At 43.3% G+C, this 11499-nt stretch overlaps 1 protein-coding gene across 1 annotated transcript in view; it reads left to right on the top strand.

The window, feature by feature from the left end:
- Nucleotides 1–3751: 3751 nt before the first annotated feature.
- The window catches only part of LOC104402735 (tau-tubulin kinase 1-like), a 64587-nt gene continuing 56839 nt past the window's right edge, over nucleotides 3752–11499 (top strand). Inside the window, exons 1-3 of the mRNA XM_010010692.1 lie at nucleotides 3752–3802; nucleotides 3932–4090; nucleotides 11191–11338. Coding sequence (XP_010008994.1) covers nucleotides 3752–3802; nucleotides 3932–4090; nucleotides 11191–11338 — 358 coding nt within the window. The remainder of the gene's footprint in view (nucleotides 3803–3931; nucleotides 4091–11190; nucleotides 11339–11499) is intronic.

Below are 11499 nucleotides of genomic sequence, written 5' to 3'. Positions count from 1 at the left end.
ACACTGCCAGGGATGGGGCAGCCACAGCTTCTCTGGGCACCCTGTGCCAGCACCTCAGCACCCTCATAGGGAAGAGCTTCTTCCTAATGTCTCATCTCAATCTCCCCTCTGCCAGGTTAAAGCCATTTCCCCTTGTCCTGTCTCTCCAGGCCCTTGTCAAAAGCCCCTCTCCAGATTTCTTCTAGTCTCCTATAGGTATTAAAGACTGTTACATGGTCTCCCTGGAGCCTTCTCTTGTCCAGGCTATAGTGCATCAGGTTTTTGTAAGGTGCCTTAAAAATAAAGAGACCATTTACCTGTGGGTGCTATTGACTGGAACTACCTTGATGCCACATAGAAGAAGGAGCTAGCAGGCCAACATGTCAGAGTTTATAGTGGGGACTATTAACCTGTTTAAGCATGGGGGTTTAGATTTCTTTTTCAAGGTGATGACTAAATTTATAAAACTCTAAAGATTCTCCAGTACGGGCTGGAAGAAATGGCAGTATGCAAGAACTGATTTCACACTTCTTCATGCTGAGGTTGGCCAAGAGATGGGATTTGGTCCTGTCGTCACTGTTTCTTTCTCACATCTGCTTTCATTTCTGCTTCAGTTCCTATTTCTAGGAAGCCAGTTTTCGCCTCTTAGGATTGCTCAGCTCTCTTGCCTGTTTTCATGGGAGAGTGTTACAGACATTTCTTGACAACCTGTACATGTCCTATGGGAAAAGACAGCCTGAAAGTTCTTGTCTTCTCAGGCACCATCTTCAAAATGATGCATCTTTACATTCTTATGGTCAGTACATTTTAAAGCTAAGAGTGATGCAGATGTGTCAAAGTTCATATGCTTGGTCAGCTTTTGAATCAGGAGCAGCTTTACTGAGTTGGAGAGATAGAATCCTTCCATCTCTCCTCCAGTTACCTTTAACATCACTTAACATTTAACATGCATAAATTACACTCTTGGCTTGTGTATTGGGGAGGAGGTGGTAGTGCCTCACCTTTCCCTCACTGACCATCCTTCACCACCTTCCTTCTGTAGCTGCATTAGCAAATCCAGCTCTAGCAGAGGGCTGGCTGCAGGCTTTGATGCTAGTCAAACAATACTGACGCTGTATTTTATTGATTTAGAAAGTATTATAGTAATGCATAATTTAAATGTGCTATTTATTCTGCACAAAGGTAACTTCATCCCTTTTGCCCTCAGGAATAAACTTTTGATATATTAACACTGCTTTGTGCTGCTACTGTGATCTAAAACAGCTTGAAATTTGTTTCAAGCTGTAATTCAATTGACTTTTGGTTTGGCTGGTTTGGTTTCACTCTGGCTATACCAGAGCAGATACATAAACTTAGGTCTGTAATTCCCTATTGCCAAATGGCTGTGATTCATGGGAGTGCCAAGGAGGATTTGGGTCTGTTTCAATGCCAGTGAAACATGACTCCTTTCAATAACAAACACATTCTCTACTTTGTACACATGTATTATAACACTGATAAAGGAACATGGAATAGTGCACCAGGGAAAGCAGCTCTAGCTTGGATAGTGCTCATAGACGACTCAGGATTACTTTCCACCAGCAGTCACCACTTACCATGCGTATGCATCATACAGTCATAGACTAGTTAGGGTTGGAAAGGGCCTTAAGATCACTCAGTTCCAACCCCCACCCATGGGCAGGGACACCTCGCACTAAACCATGTCGCCCAAGACTCTGTCCAACCTGGCCTCAAACACTGCCAGGGATGGGGCAACCTGTGCCAGTGCCTCACCACTCTCACAGGGAAGAAATGCTTCCTTATATCTAACCTGAACTTCCCCTGTTAAAGTTTAAACCCATTACCCCTTGTCTTATTGCTACACACCCTGATGAAGAGGATCACTAATGTGTACATCATGCACCATGCGTACTTCTGGGTGTTCTGCTTCAAAGTGGAAAAATGATGGCAGGTTTCTTCTGGAAAACTCCTAGGCTTCCCTTCTATCTGTCTTTGCTGCTGCTACTACCACCCCACATCCTGGATCTCGAGCTGCCTTTGTATCCCCCTGCAGTCCAGAGCCTGCATTGTGCTGTACTTGTCTTCATGAAATGATGCCAGGAGACCTGCAAGAGTAAGGAGGGGATACCTGCCTATGTACCAGTGTGTTAATGTTGAGGGTTTGGGACAGGCTGTAAATGACTTTTCTTTAACAGAAAAAAAAGCTACCCTTCGCTTTTGACAGGGATTCTCTCTCCTGTGCAGTCTGCAGGAAGGTGCACAGCATATACAAAACTCACTGGTAGCTTAGGGATGCTCAGTTCAGGTGTTCTGGTGAGGATAACATAGCCTGGGCATGGCATTAGGCTTGCTCATTGGGAGGAAGAAGCACCAATGTTGCTGCCAAATACAGTAGGTACTTTCTCATTGGAGAGCTTTGCGGTTTCTTCTTTCAGTACCTGGAGACTGAAAGGGCTGCTACAGGTGCAGAACTCTTTCTATGAGAATTCAGAGTGGTTTGCAGCACTTTTCTTCTGAATTTCTTTACTATTCAGTTTCTTCTTCTTTCTCTTCTATCATTTTGATTGTCCTTTAGCAGATGTCGGATTATATGAACATTTCTCAGCAGCCCTCTTACTGCATTAGTCTGCTGCTCCTTTATTCCAACTTTCTATATCTAGAATGAAATCATCTTTTGTGAACATCTTTTGAGAAGATCTCTCTGAGACGACGTTTGATCATCCTTCGTCTTGCACTTCTGACATTCTTCTGTCTGCTGCTTCCTTGTGCATGCTACATGCTGGTCACTTTCTATCCTTCTTTCTCAGCCCTTTTATTGCTGGGGAATGAGCACTTTATTAGAGCTCCTAATTCACTGGTGACTTGTTCCCTTTTTTGGAGCCTGAAGAAGTGTAGTGGTTGAATGACCACCTCTAGTCTTCTTTTTTTAATTTGGCATTTATGTTGTTAATCTGATTTAAGTCTGCAGTCAGTGCTACAGTAACACTCATTTTTAGGAAGGAAAATATTTCATATCTGGGGGGGAAGGACAGCAGAACTGCCAGGAAAGCTTAATAAAAGGTCCATGCTTAATAAACAATCTGGCCTACTTCTAAAGTCAGAAAAATACCTTACGGGAAGAGATGAAATACATTAGGAAGATCTTATTAGTCCTGTTTCAATTCATTCTCTTCCGGGAAAGTGGAGTTAACGTGTATCTGAAGTTCGTTTTTGTAGAAGAATTATAACCAGAAAACCCTCAAAACAAAATTAATTTGCAGCATAAGCTGTCTGGAGCTTGCTCTAAAAGCAGGGAAAAGGGGCATGAGGTAGAACGTGAACCCATAGGAACAAAATATTTCTCTGTATTTTAACTTGATCCTTTTTAGCACTGTGTGTATGCTCTGAGGAGGACTAATTCATACATGGCTGAAGCCCTTTCTAACCATCCCTGTCTTCTTTGCTTGGCTCTTCATCACAGTGAGAGTGTCTGTAATCCTTGCTCTGTAAAGGCCCTTCTAGCCTGTTCAGATGCTTTTAGGCTTATTGAATGTAATACCTGGCAAACCTTTCTGATTTGTGTTGGATGTTGTCCAGTGGAAACCATAAAAAGTGCCTATGCAGCAGCTGCTCTGTGAAGCAAGACGTTTTTGCCTGGTAACAATAACAGCTCTTGCAGCATTTGGCATTAGATTCTCTCTGACTTGTTGGCTGTCAGGCCCAAGAGCACTGGAGTCCTGCATGGTGTAGCCAGTAATTGTCACCCTTTTAGTTTGTGCTGCTGACTTGAAGCATGGTTGTGTCTGCCCAGTTTATGCATGGAGTGAGCTCAGGTGTTTGCAAGGTGAGTTTGCCTTCTTTCCTAAGAGACTGGATCTGATCCTGAGCAAAACATGTGGAAGTGTAGCATGTACTTCTGCCGTGACCTGTACTAATGTTGTCATTCATTCCCCTTGCCCCTTTTTTCCCCCAGATAAATGGCTCATTTAAATTGGGAGCTACTAAAATACTCTCTGGCTGGCAAATGCAGTGCCTAGCAGCAGTCATCAAGGACGAACCAAACATGAGCGGAGGAGGGGAACAGGTCGACATTCTTCCGGCCAATTACGTGGTCAAAGATCGCTGGAAAGTGGTGAGTAGCTCCAGCTTTGTGCTTCCTTTGGTAGCCCAAATAGATCTTCTCCTACTGTAGTAAGATAGAAACTTGTCTAGTTAATCCTGGTGTTTGGCAAGTGACAGAGGAGGGTATGGTTTGATGTGTTCAAGAAGATGGTTAATATTGCTCTAGTGTTTTTTAAACTGACTGGTAATTTGAGAAGACTAAACCTGCTGAGGATTTTTAGATAGGATTGAGCTCTTGCAGCAAGCTGAGTCATCTTTGATTAAGAAACTTAGATTTTGAGTTACTGTGGTAAAGAATACTACAGGCATGCCTATAAATGAGTTGCATTACAATAAAATAATTTAAAAGTAAATGTTTAAGGTTGGAATGTCACCTACTTCAAAAGTCAGGAATTCCATGATTAGCTGGTTGATACAACTTCTGTGTCAATTTATTAGGCTACTTTTACAAAGAACATCATCACCTGTTAAGAGTTTTAGTTCTTCATGGGCCAGTTGCCTCATCTGCTGTGCAGGCTGGATGGGGTACACTGAATTAGCAGCCATTTCATCTTTTATATGTTCATTGTATGGCTCCAGAGCTTGCTATCCACTTAAATTCATTACAGGAGTTTGCCATTTAAACTCAGCTCTGTTTCTTACTGCTGTAGTATGTGTCAGACATATATATATGGGGGGGTTTATTTATGCTTTTACCAGGCGACACAAGAGAGAACTATTAGCTTGCTTTTACAGCTAGGATTTCAAAATGAGTTGGATCTTGATTTTATTATTTCTTACAGACTGTTTAATATTTATTACCAAAGCACGACCCTGTTAGACGTCGTGGGCATCTATGCATCATGCTTATCACTCCTATAGATTGGACCTGGCTGTCTAGCCTTAGGCACCTAGCAGATGAGTATGTGATTGGTGATGGCTTGTGAGCAGAGACTTTGGCAGCTTGACCAGAGTTGTGCAAGAATGCTGTGGAAGAGAGATGGGGAGAATCTCATCCTCTCAGCATGTTTCATTGCGACCAGATTTGTTTAGAGGATGCAGTTCTTCTTTGTATAAGGCTTTCTCTTTGATTCTAAAGTGAGGTTTCTGGGATGGAGGGGAGGTAACATCATATTATCACCTCAGTTAAAGAAACTAGAATATCACACATGAAAGGATCATGTACTTTTATGTGTCTTTAAATTCTGCATGTGTTTTCTGAGAGTTTTTGTTTTCTGGCTTTAAAAGCTTTGCTTTTAATAAGCTGAAAAAAATGTAAATCCTATGTGTGCCACCATGTTCATTTTTAGCTTGGGTTACCAGCAGTGTCGGAATCATTAAACTCATAGCAGAAGCCTTGCTAGTTCGGAGTGAAGGTGATTTGTAGTAGTAGCACTAAGTCATTTCTTTGTGCTGACTAGCTCTGATGCAGCTTTGCAGCGGGCTGTGAAGAGCAGAGGACTAGAGAGACTCAAGACTTTGAACTTGCTTCACTTCCAGGCTGTGTTATTTTCAACAGCCCACTTCAGACAATATATTATCCTCTTATTAGACTTGCCTCAAGCCTGTATCTCTTTGGTGCCCTGGACAGTTCCACCTGGCTCTGTTCTTGTTAATCCCCCATTGCCTCCCTCTCTTCTTTGTTCTCAGAAACAGCAGAAGTCTTAAAAGTGCCAAAACCTCAAAATACAGCCTAAAATAGGCTCAGTTACAGTCATAGGGGAACATTTCAAACTAATTTTGTTTGGTAGAGGCACTAAATGTGGGATTTGGTGACTTCACTGCTGCGTGAATCTGTGACTGGGGAATGCTAGAAGCTGTATGCACTGATTCTGCCTTAGAAAATACAGAAATATGCAGGTGTATTGTCAAAACCAGCTGCCTCTAACTGGAGAAATCCCCTCACATGGAAGAATTTCCTCCTAATGTCTCATCTCAATCTCGCCTCTGTCAGGTTAAAGCCACTCCCCCTTGTCCTGTCCCTACAGGCCCTTGTCAAAAGCCCCTCTCCACATTTCTTGTCACCCCTTTATGCACTGGAAGCTGCTCTAAGGTGTCCCTGGAGCCTTCTCTTCTGCAGGCTGAACCAGCCCAGCTCTCTCAGCCTGTCTCCAGAGCAGAGCTGCTCCAGCCCTCAGAGCATCTCTGTGGCCTCCTCTGGACTCACTCTAACAGCTCCATGTCCCTCTTGTGTTGTTGCCTCAAAGCTGGACACTGGAGGGGGAGCACTCACCGGAGTGCAGTACAGGGAGAGAATCCCCTCCCTCGACCTGCTGGTCACACTGCTGGGGATGCAGCCCAGGACATGGCTGGTTTCTGGGCTCCAAGTGCGTAGAATTTATCAAAGGGCACTTGCTTTTTATCATAGACCTTTCTGAAGCTAATCCATAGCATGCAAACTGGACAAGTCCAAGCTCTGCTGTGAGTGATGGCTCCTGATCAAGCAGGTGTGTAGCAGTTATGTGATGCTGGGGTTCAGCTGCCAGCAGGTTTCTTGTGTAATTTGTCTTCCCATTGTGACTGTCTCTGGCTGGGCATCTGCTTGGACCTTGGAGTTCTTAGTGCTGGCATGCTTCCAGTATTGAGCCAATTTCTAATGTTAGATTGATGTAATGTATTCCTTGAATTCCTTTCTACATCTCCTTCTAGATGCTGCCTGACAAAGCTTTGACAAATGAAGATGGTAGTTCTCTGCAGTTAGCCTGTTTGTAGTTCATTTTCCTGCCACTCTAAGTTCAGTAAAGTTTGGCTGTCTGACAGCAATGATGTTTTTGTCCTTGTTTTTGGAGAAAGGCATGGGCAGGAAATGCTTATGCTTTTATTGGACCTGAAGTATTCTTTTGAATCATCATTCTTTACTTGCAAATATGTTTGATGCTTTGACTGGATGAAATCTGGACAGTCCTGGAACCATGTGGCTTTTGCTGAGACCCCAGAGGGTGAATTGATCCACCGGTGCTCTGAATGATGTGAACTGCTTTGTTCAGGGGAGGGAACAAAGTCAAACTTCACTTGTACTTGCTTTGAACCAGGTATAGATGTCCAGGCTGAATGGATGTATCTCCCTTTTTCACCTAAATACTTTGCACTGGGGACTCACAACTGAGATTTATTAGCAAGACAGAGCTGGCAGCTCCTGCGCTGAGCTTTGAATACAAGTCGTGACTCTTGTACATATGTCTGCTCTGTTGTCAGGTGCCAAACCATGCTTTGGTTTCTTCCAGGTTGCTCAGGTTCTTTAGCTAAAGGTTTGGTTACACTTGTCCTTCTCCTGTTTATTTTGGAAACCTTGCTAGAAGCCCCACAAACTTTTTTTGATTCTTCACCTTACCTTGGTCACAAAGACCACTTCTGGTTCCAAGAGGGAACTTTATGACAAGGAAGGTGTTTTGTCAGTCCTGGGGCCTGTTTTGGTCTCATTCTGTGAAGAACTGCTTTAAGTCATCTTTGGCAGGGCTTCAGATGATTCAGAATGTGGCTGGTTGACTTCTCTTTGATTGGCTTCTCAGTTCATGCCTGTTATATGTAAGTTAGTTTTCCCTTGAGATCAGTGTAACTCCAGTCCTCCTAAGCAAGTTAAGTGGACTATGGAGAGTTTGGTGAATGTAGGTCACTCTTCATCACCTTTTGTTAAGTCAGGTGAGGCTTTGATCAAGTTTCCAGTGATTTCTGAATCAAGTAACCCATTGAGTTGGGCTGTGGGAACTGCAGTGACTATACAAGTGCTCCTTAAAGGCAGTCACAGCAGCCACTGTTTGACCTGGTCAATGTTTGAAGCTTGTGGGTGACAGCCCTGACCGTGGCTGAGTTCACAGGTCGCTGGTTCTTGTGCCTTGGTCCTGGAGTGTTTTCCTGGGAAGGTTTAGACTTAATATCCATGGAAGGCAGACTTTGTTTAGAGCAGTGGTGTCTTACATGCTTGCTGAATAAAGATTAAATTTGGAATTCAGTTCTATTTATGGTTGGTTGGGGGGGGTGTTGCCTTGGTTTTCTGAACTGTCCCTCTGAGATACTGATTTCTGCTCAGTGAGAAGGCTGTGTGTTGGGGTTTTGTTGGTTTGGGTTTTAATACACTCTGGAGGATCAGGCTGCAAAGTCTTTTCAGGATAAATGCAAAATATTTCAGGATACTTAAAGGAGACTTCAAAGGGAGCCATCTGTGTCCTCAATAACTACTGATACATCCAGGGGGCTTTGGGGAATGGCTTCCCCCACCAGGACATGGCTGGGTTTGTATCAGTAGTCCTGAGGGACAGTCCAGTGTGGGGGATTCCTGTAAGCCCCTAGTTGGAGACTGCCACAATGAGGGGTCAAGTAGAGTGGCTTTTCTGTAACAGTTTATTCCAGTGTGGCATGAAACTTCTCAGCATATGGGAGAAGCACTGCAAGGAGCTGTATGGTCGTGTGGCTGTTAGTGCGGTACTGAAAGGACTATCGTGTCTGAGAAGCAGGTTACTTACTTTTAGTTGTCTATGTGCAAGTCCTGTGTTTGATAAATGAATGTTTCACTTGACTCCACAGACTGTGATGGAAGCCTGGACACAGCTCATGTGCAGGTTCATGCAGTTAGGTAGAATGAATCCTGCTGGTGTTGTCAGCCTGTGTCCCAATCTTAACAATAAATTAACTGGTGGAAGGTAGGAAGCAGGGTGAGAAGAGGATATTCCTGGAGCAGCAAGGCTTAGCATGGGCTAGTGGCTCACGATTACCACTTAGGTGTTTCTTGTTAGATGTTCCATTCTCTTTCTTGACTTTGTGTTTAAGGGTTTCATTATACATTTATTTTCTTGGGTGATGTATGCCCATCTCTCCTTTGTGTCCAGCAGAAGACTGTGCTGAGTTTACCTTAGACAGTGAGTGGTAAGCCCCTGACCTCAGGCAAGACCTGGAGTTGCAAGGTATCTTGCTCTGCAACAAAGAAGAGGCTTCTGATGTTGCTGAAAATTCAAGGAGAATGGCAGTGCTGGTGGTAATGATGAATAGGACCATCTGGAGTACTGGGAAAAGTATGCCACAGAGTAATTTCCATGAGAGGGTGTGAAAGGATGTGAGGAAGCAGAGGCAGCTGGAGGGCTCTTGGGCAGTGAGGTGCATCCATTAGCTGGAATGTGTGTATTCAGCGGAAGCTCTGATCTTGATCTCATTTGCAACCCAGCAAGATGTTTGGGTAGCCTCTTTCACTTCCATCCCAGCTCTGCTGCGTTACATTTATTACTACTGACTTTTCCTTGATCTGTTACCCATTTTCCCACTGAGACTTTTTTTATCTTCCTCAAAGTCCTTCTAGATCCCAACTATTTTGCCTTCTGCAGCTTTTCCTGTCCTTTTCCCTTTACCTTCTGTGTCGCTCATACCTTCAGCAACAGAAGATCTTGTGTACTGCGTGCTGAGGTACTAGCTGACATGTTGTTGCTGTGCTAAATGCAGCATTGTTTTGCTAGGAAGATTTGTAATAGCCATCTTAGTGTAAATTTCCAAGTAGAAGTAGGGCTGCACTGTAGTGACTTATGAATAATATGTGGTGACCTAGTTACTGGACTGTTTACTGCATGAATATGCCTGTTTAGCCTAGTGCAAGGTTGTGAGGAAAAATAACAAGCTAAAGGAGAAGGATGACTCTGGACAGCACCTTTCAAAGGGTTATCAAGAAATAGCTTTAGAGATGGTAGTCAGGCTGTTCATACCTGTTTCATGCACAGCTGATCTTCTTGACCTGGGAGCCTGAAAAGCAAATAGCTTTGGTCACCTTAAGAAGAAAAAAAACCTGCCCTTGAAAGGCAGGGCCATTTGTTCAGTAAACAGGTCAGATGCACACGGCAAGCGTTCTGTGGTACACAAGACACTAAAATATCATCTAAACCTCATTAAATGTTGTCAAAGATACATGTTTGACTATCTGCCTGATTTAAACTTCTTTTCTTTTTCAAGTGTTATTGCTGTTTTGGAAAGGAGCAGCGCTCTGGGCTGCTTGAGCAGTTGTTAACAGAGGGAACACGACATGCTGAAAGGAAGGGATGTAGCTAGGTTCAGTGACAAAGTGTTAATCAGATCAAAGGAGCCCTGATCTAGCTCTGCTGTAAACCTGAATTTGTTCCCAAGCAGCATAGTGTACTTTAAATATATCCAAGAGAAACAAATATAAAATGATTTTCCTGGCATAGACGTTGACACTTGCAGCGTGTTGGGAGTCTGCCTTATACATGCATATGTGGAACTGTATGTGCATATGCTGTCAAGTCTCTGCAAAAAGAGAATCAAGGAATCACCTTCCAGGAAAGGCAGAGGATCCCAGCTTGCTCTCTGGGTGGGTGGCTGTTCTAGAACAGCCAGAGGATCTACCTCTGGTAAGTGCATATCAAATATGTTGGGACTTGGATATGTTTAGCTTTGAGTTTGTCCATTGAAATGGTTTTGATTTCTATGTAATGATACCCTCCTGTTGCAAAACAGTCTTTAAATCAGCTCAGAGACATAAAAGGCATTATTTGGTGCAGTTTAAGGTTTTTAAAAAGAGAGAATGAGAAACAATGGAGATATATTTGTGGCTTCTCCATGACTTTACAGGTAATGCATTAGGCAGTTCTTTGGAATGTCACACTGAAGTAACCTCATTAGCAGAGCAGGTCCAGCATCTTGTCAAATACCCCAGTGGATGTTTGGTTCTGTATTTAAAATCCTGTGAATGAGATGTAAACTGCATTTGACTTATTTCTTGAAAACATTAGTTCCAACACCATGGTTGTTTTCTACTTCAGCGATGTGTTTGCTGAGAAGGAATGACAGTTTTTATCTGCCAAGGTCTAGATAGGGGTGCTACCATCTCCTTGAAGGGTCTTGCCTTGAATTTTGGCAAGAACATTATTGGGGTATTATCATTTGCTTGTAAATGTATCACATGTCATCACTTGCTAGGCTTATTCTTTGTTGTTACAGCAAAGAATTTATACATAGCACTGTCAAGTGGGTAGCTGGAATTTTGCCTAGCTTTGCAGTGAAGAGATTCAGGCACAGCACAGATTGGGAGCTGAGTTTCTTCTCCTCGTGCAGAAAAAGGAGCTAGTGCCTAGCTCTGTGAGAGCCAGTTTGATGTCTCTCACATACATGGTAGCAAACCTCTTTGTCCTCTTCTAGTTGAAGAAGATTGGTGGCGGTGGCTTTGGGGAGATCTATGAGGCAATGGATCTGCTGACCCGTGAGAATGTGGCCTTGAAGGTGGAATCAGCCCAGCAGCCCAAGCAAGTTCTCAAGATGGAAGTGGCCGTCCTGAAAAAGCTGCAAGGTAAAGCAGAGAACTCCTCAGAAGTGCTAAAGGTCACTGTGCATGTTAACAATTAGAATCAGAACTTGCAGATGTTAATCGTTTTCTGTTCAGCTTACACCTATATGTTATGTTACAGTAAGTCCTTCAGCTCAGAAAGTTAATAGATTCTGCAGAGTGTC

Source organism: Nestor notabilis, unplaced genomic scaffold (assembly GCF_000696875.1).
Source record: "Nestor notabilis isolate BGI_N333 unplaced genomic scaffold, ASM69687v1 scaffold6163, whole genome shotgun sequence".
In the NCBI taxonomy this organism is placed as follows: Eukaryota; Metazoa; Chordata; class Aves; order Psittaciformes; family Psittacidae; genus Nestor; species Nestor notabilis.
The sequence above is the reverse complement of the archived record's forward strand: the minus strand, read 5'-3'. Positions and strand labels throughout refer to the sequence as shown.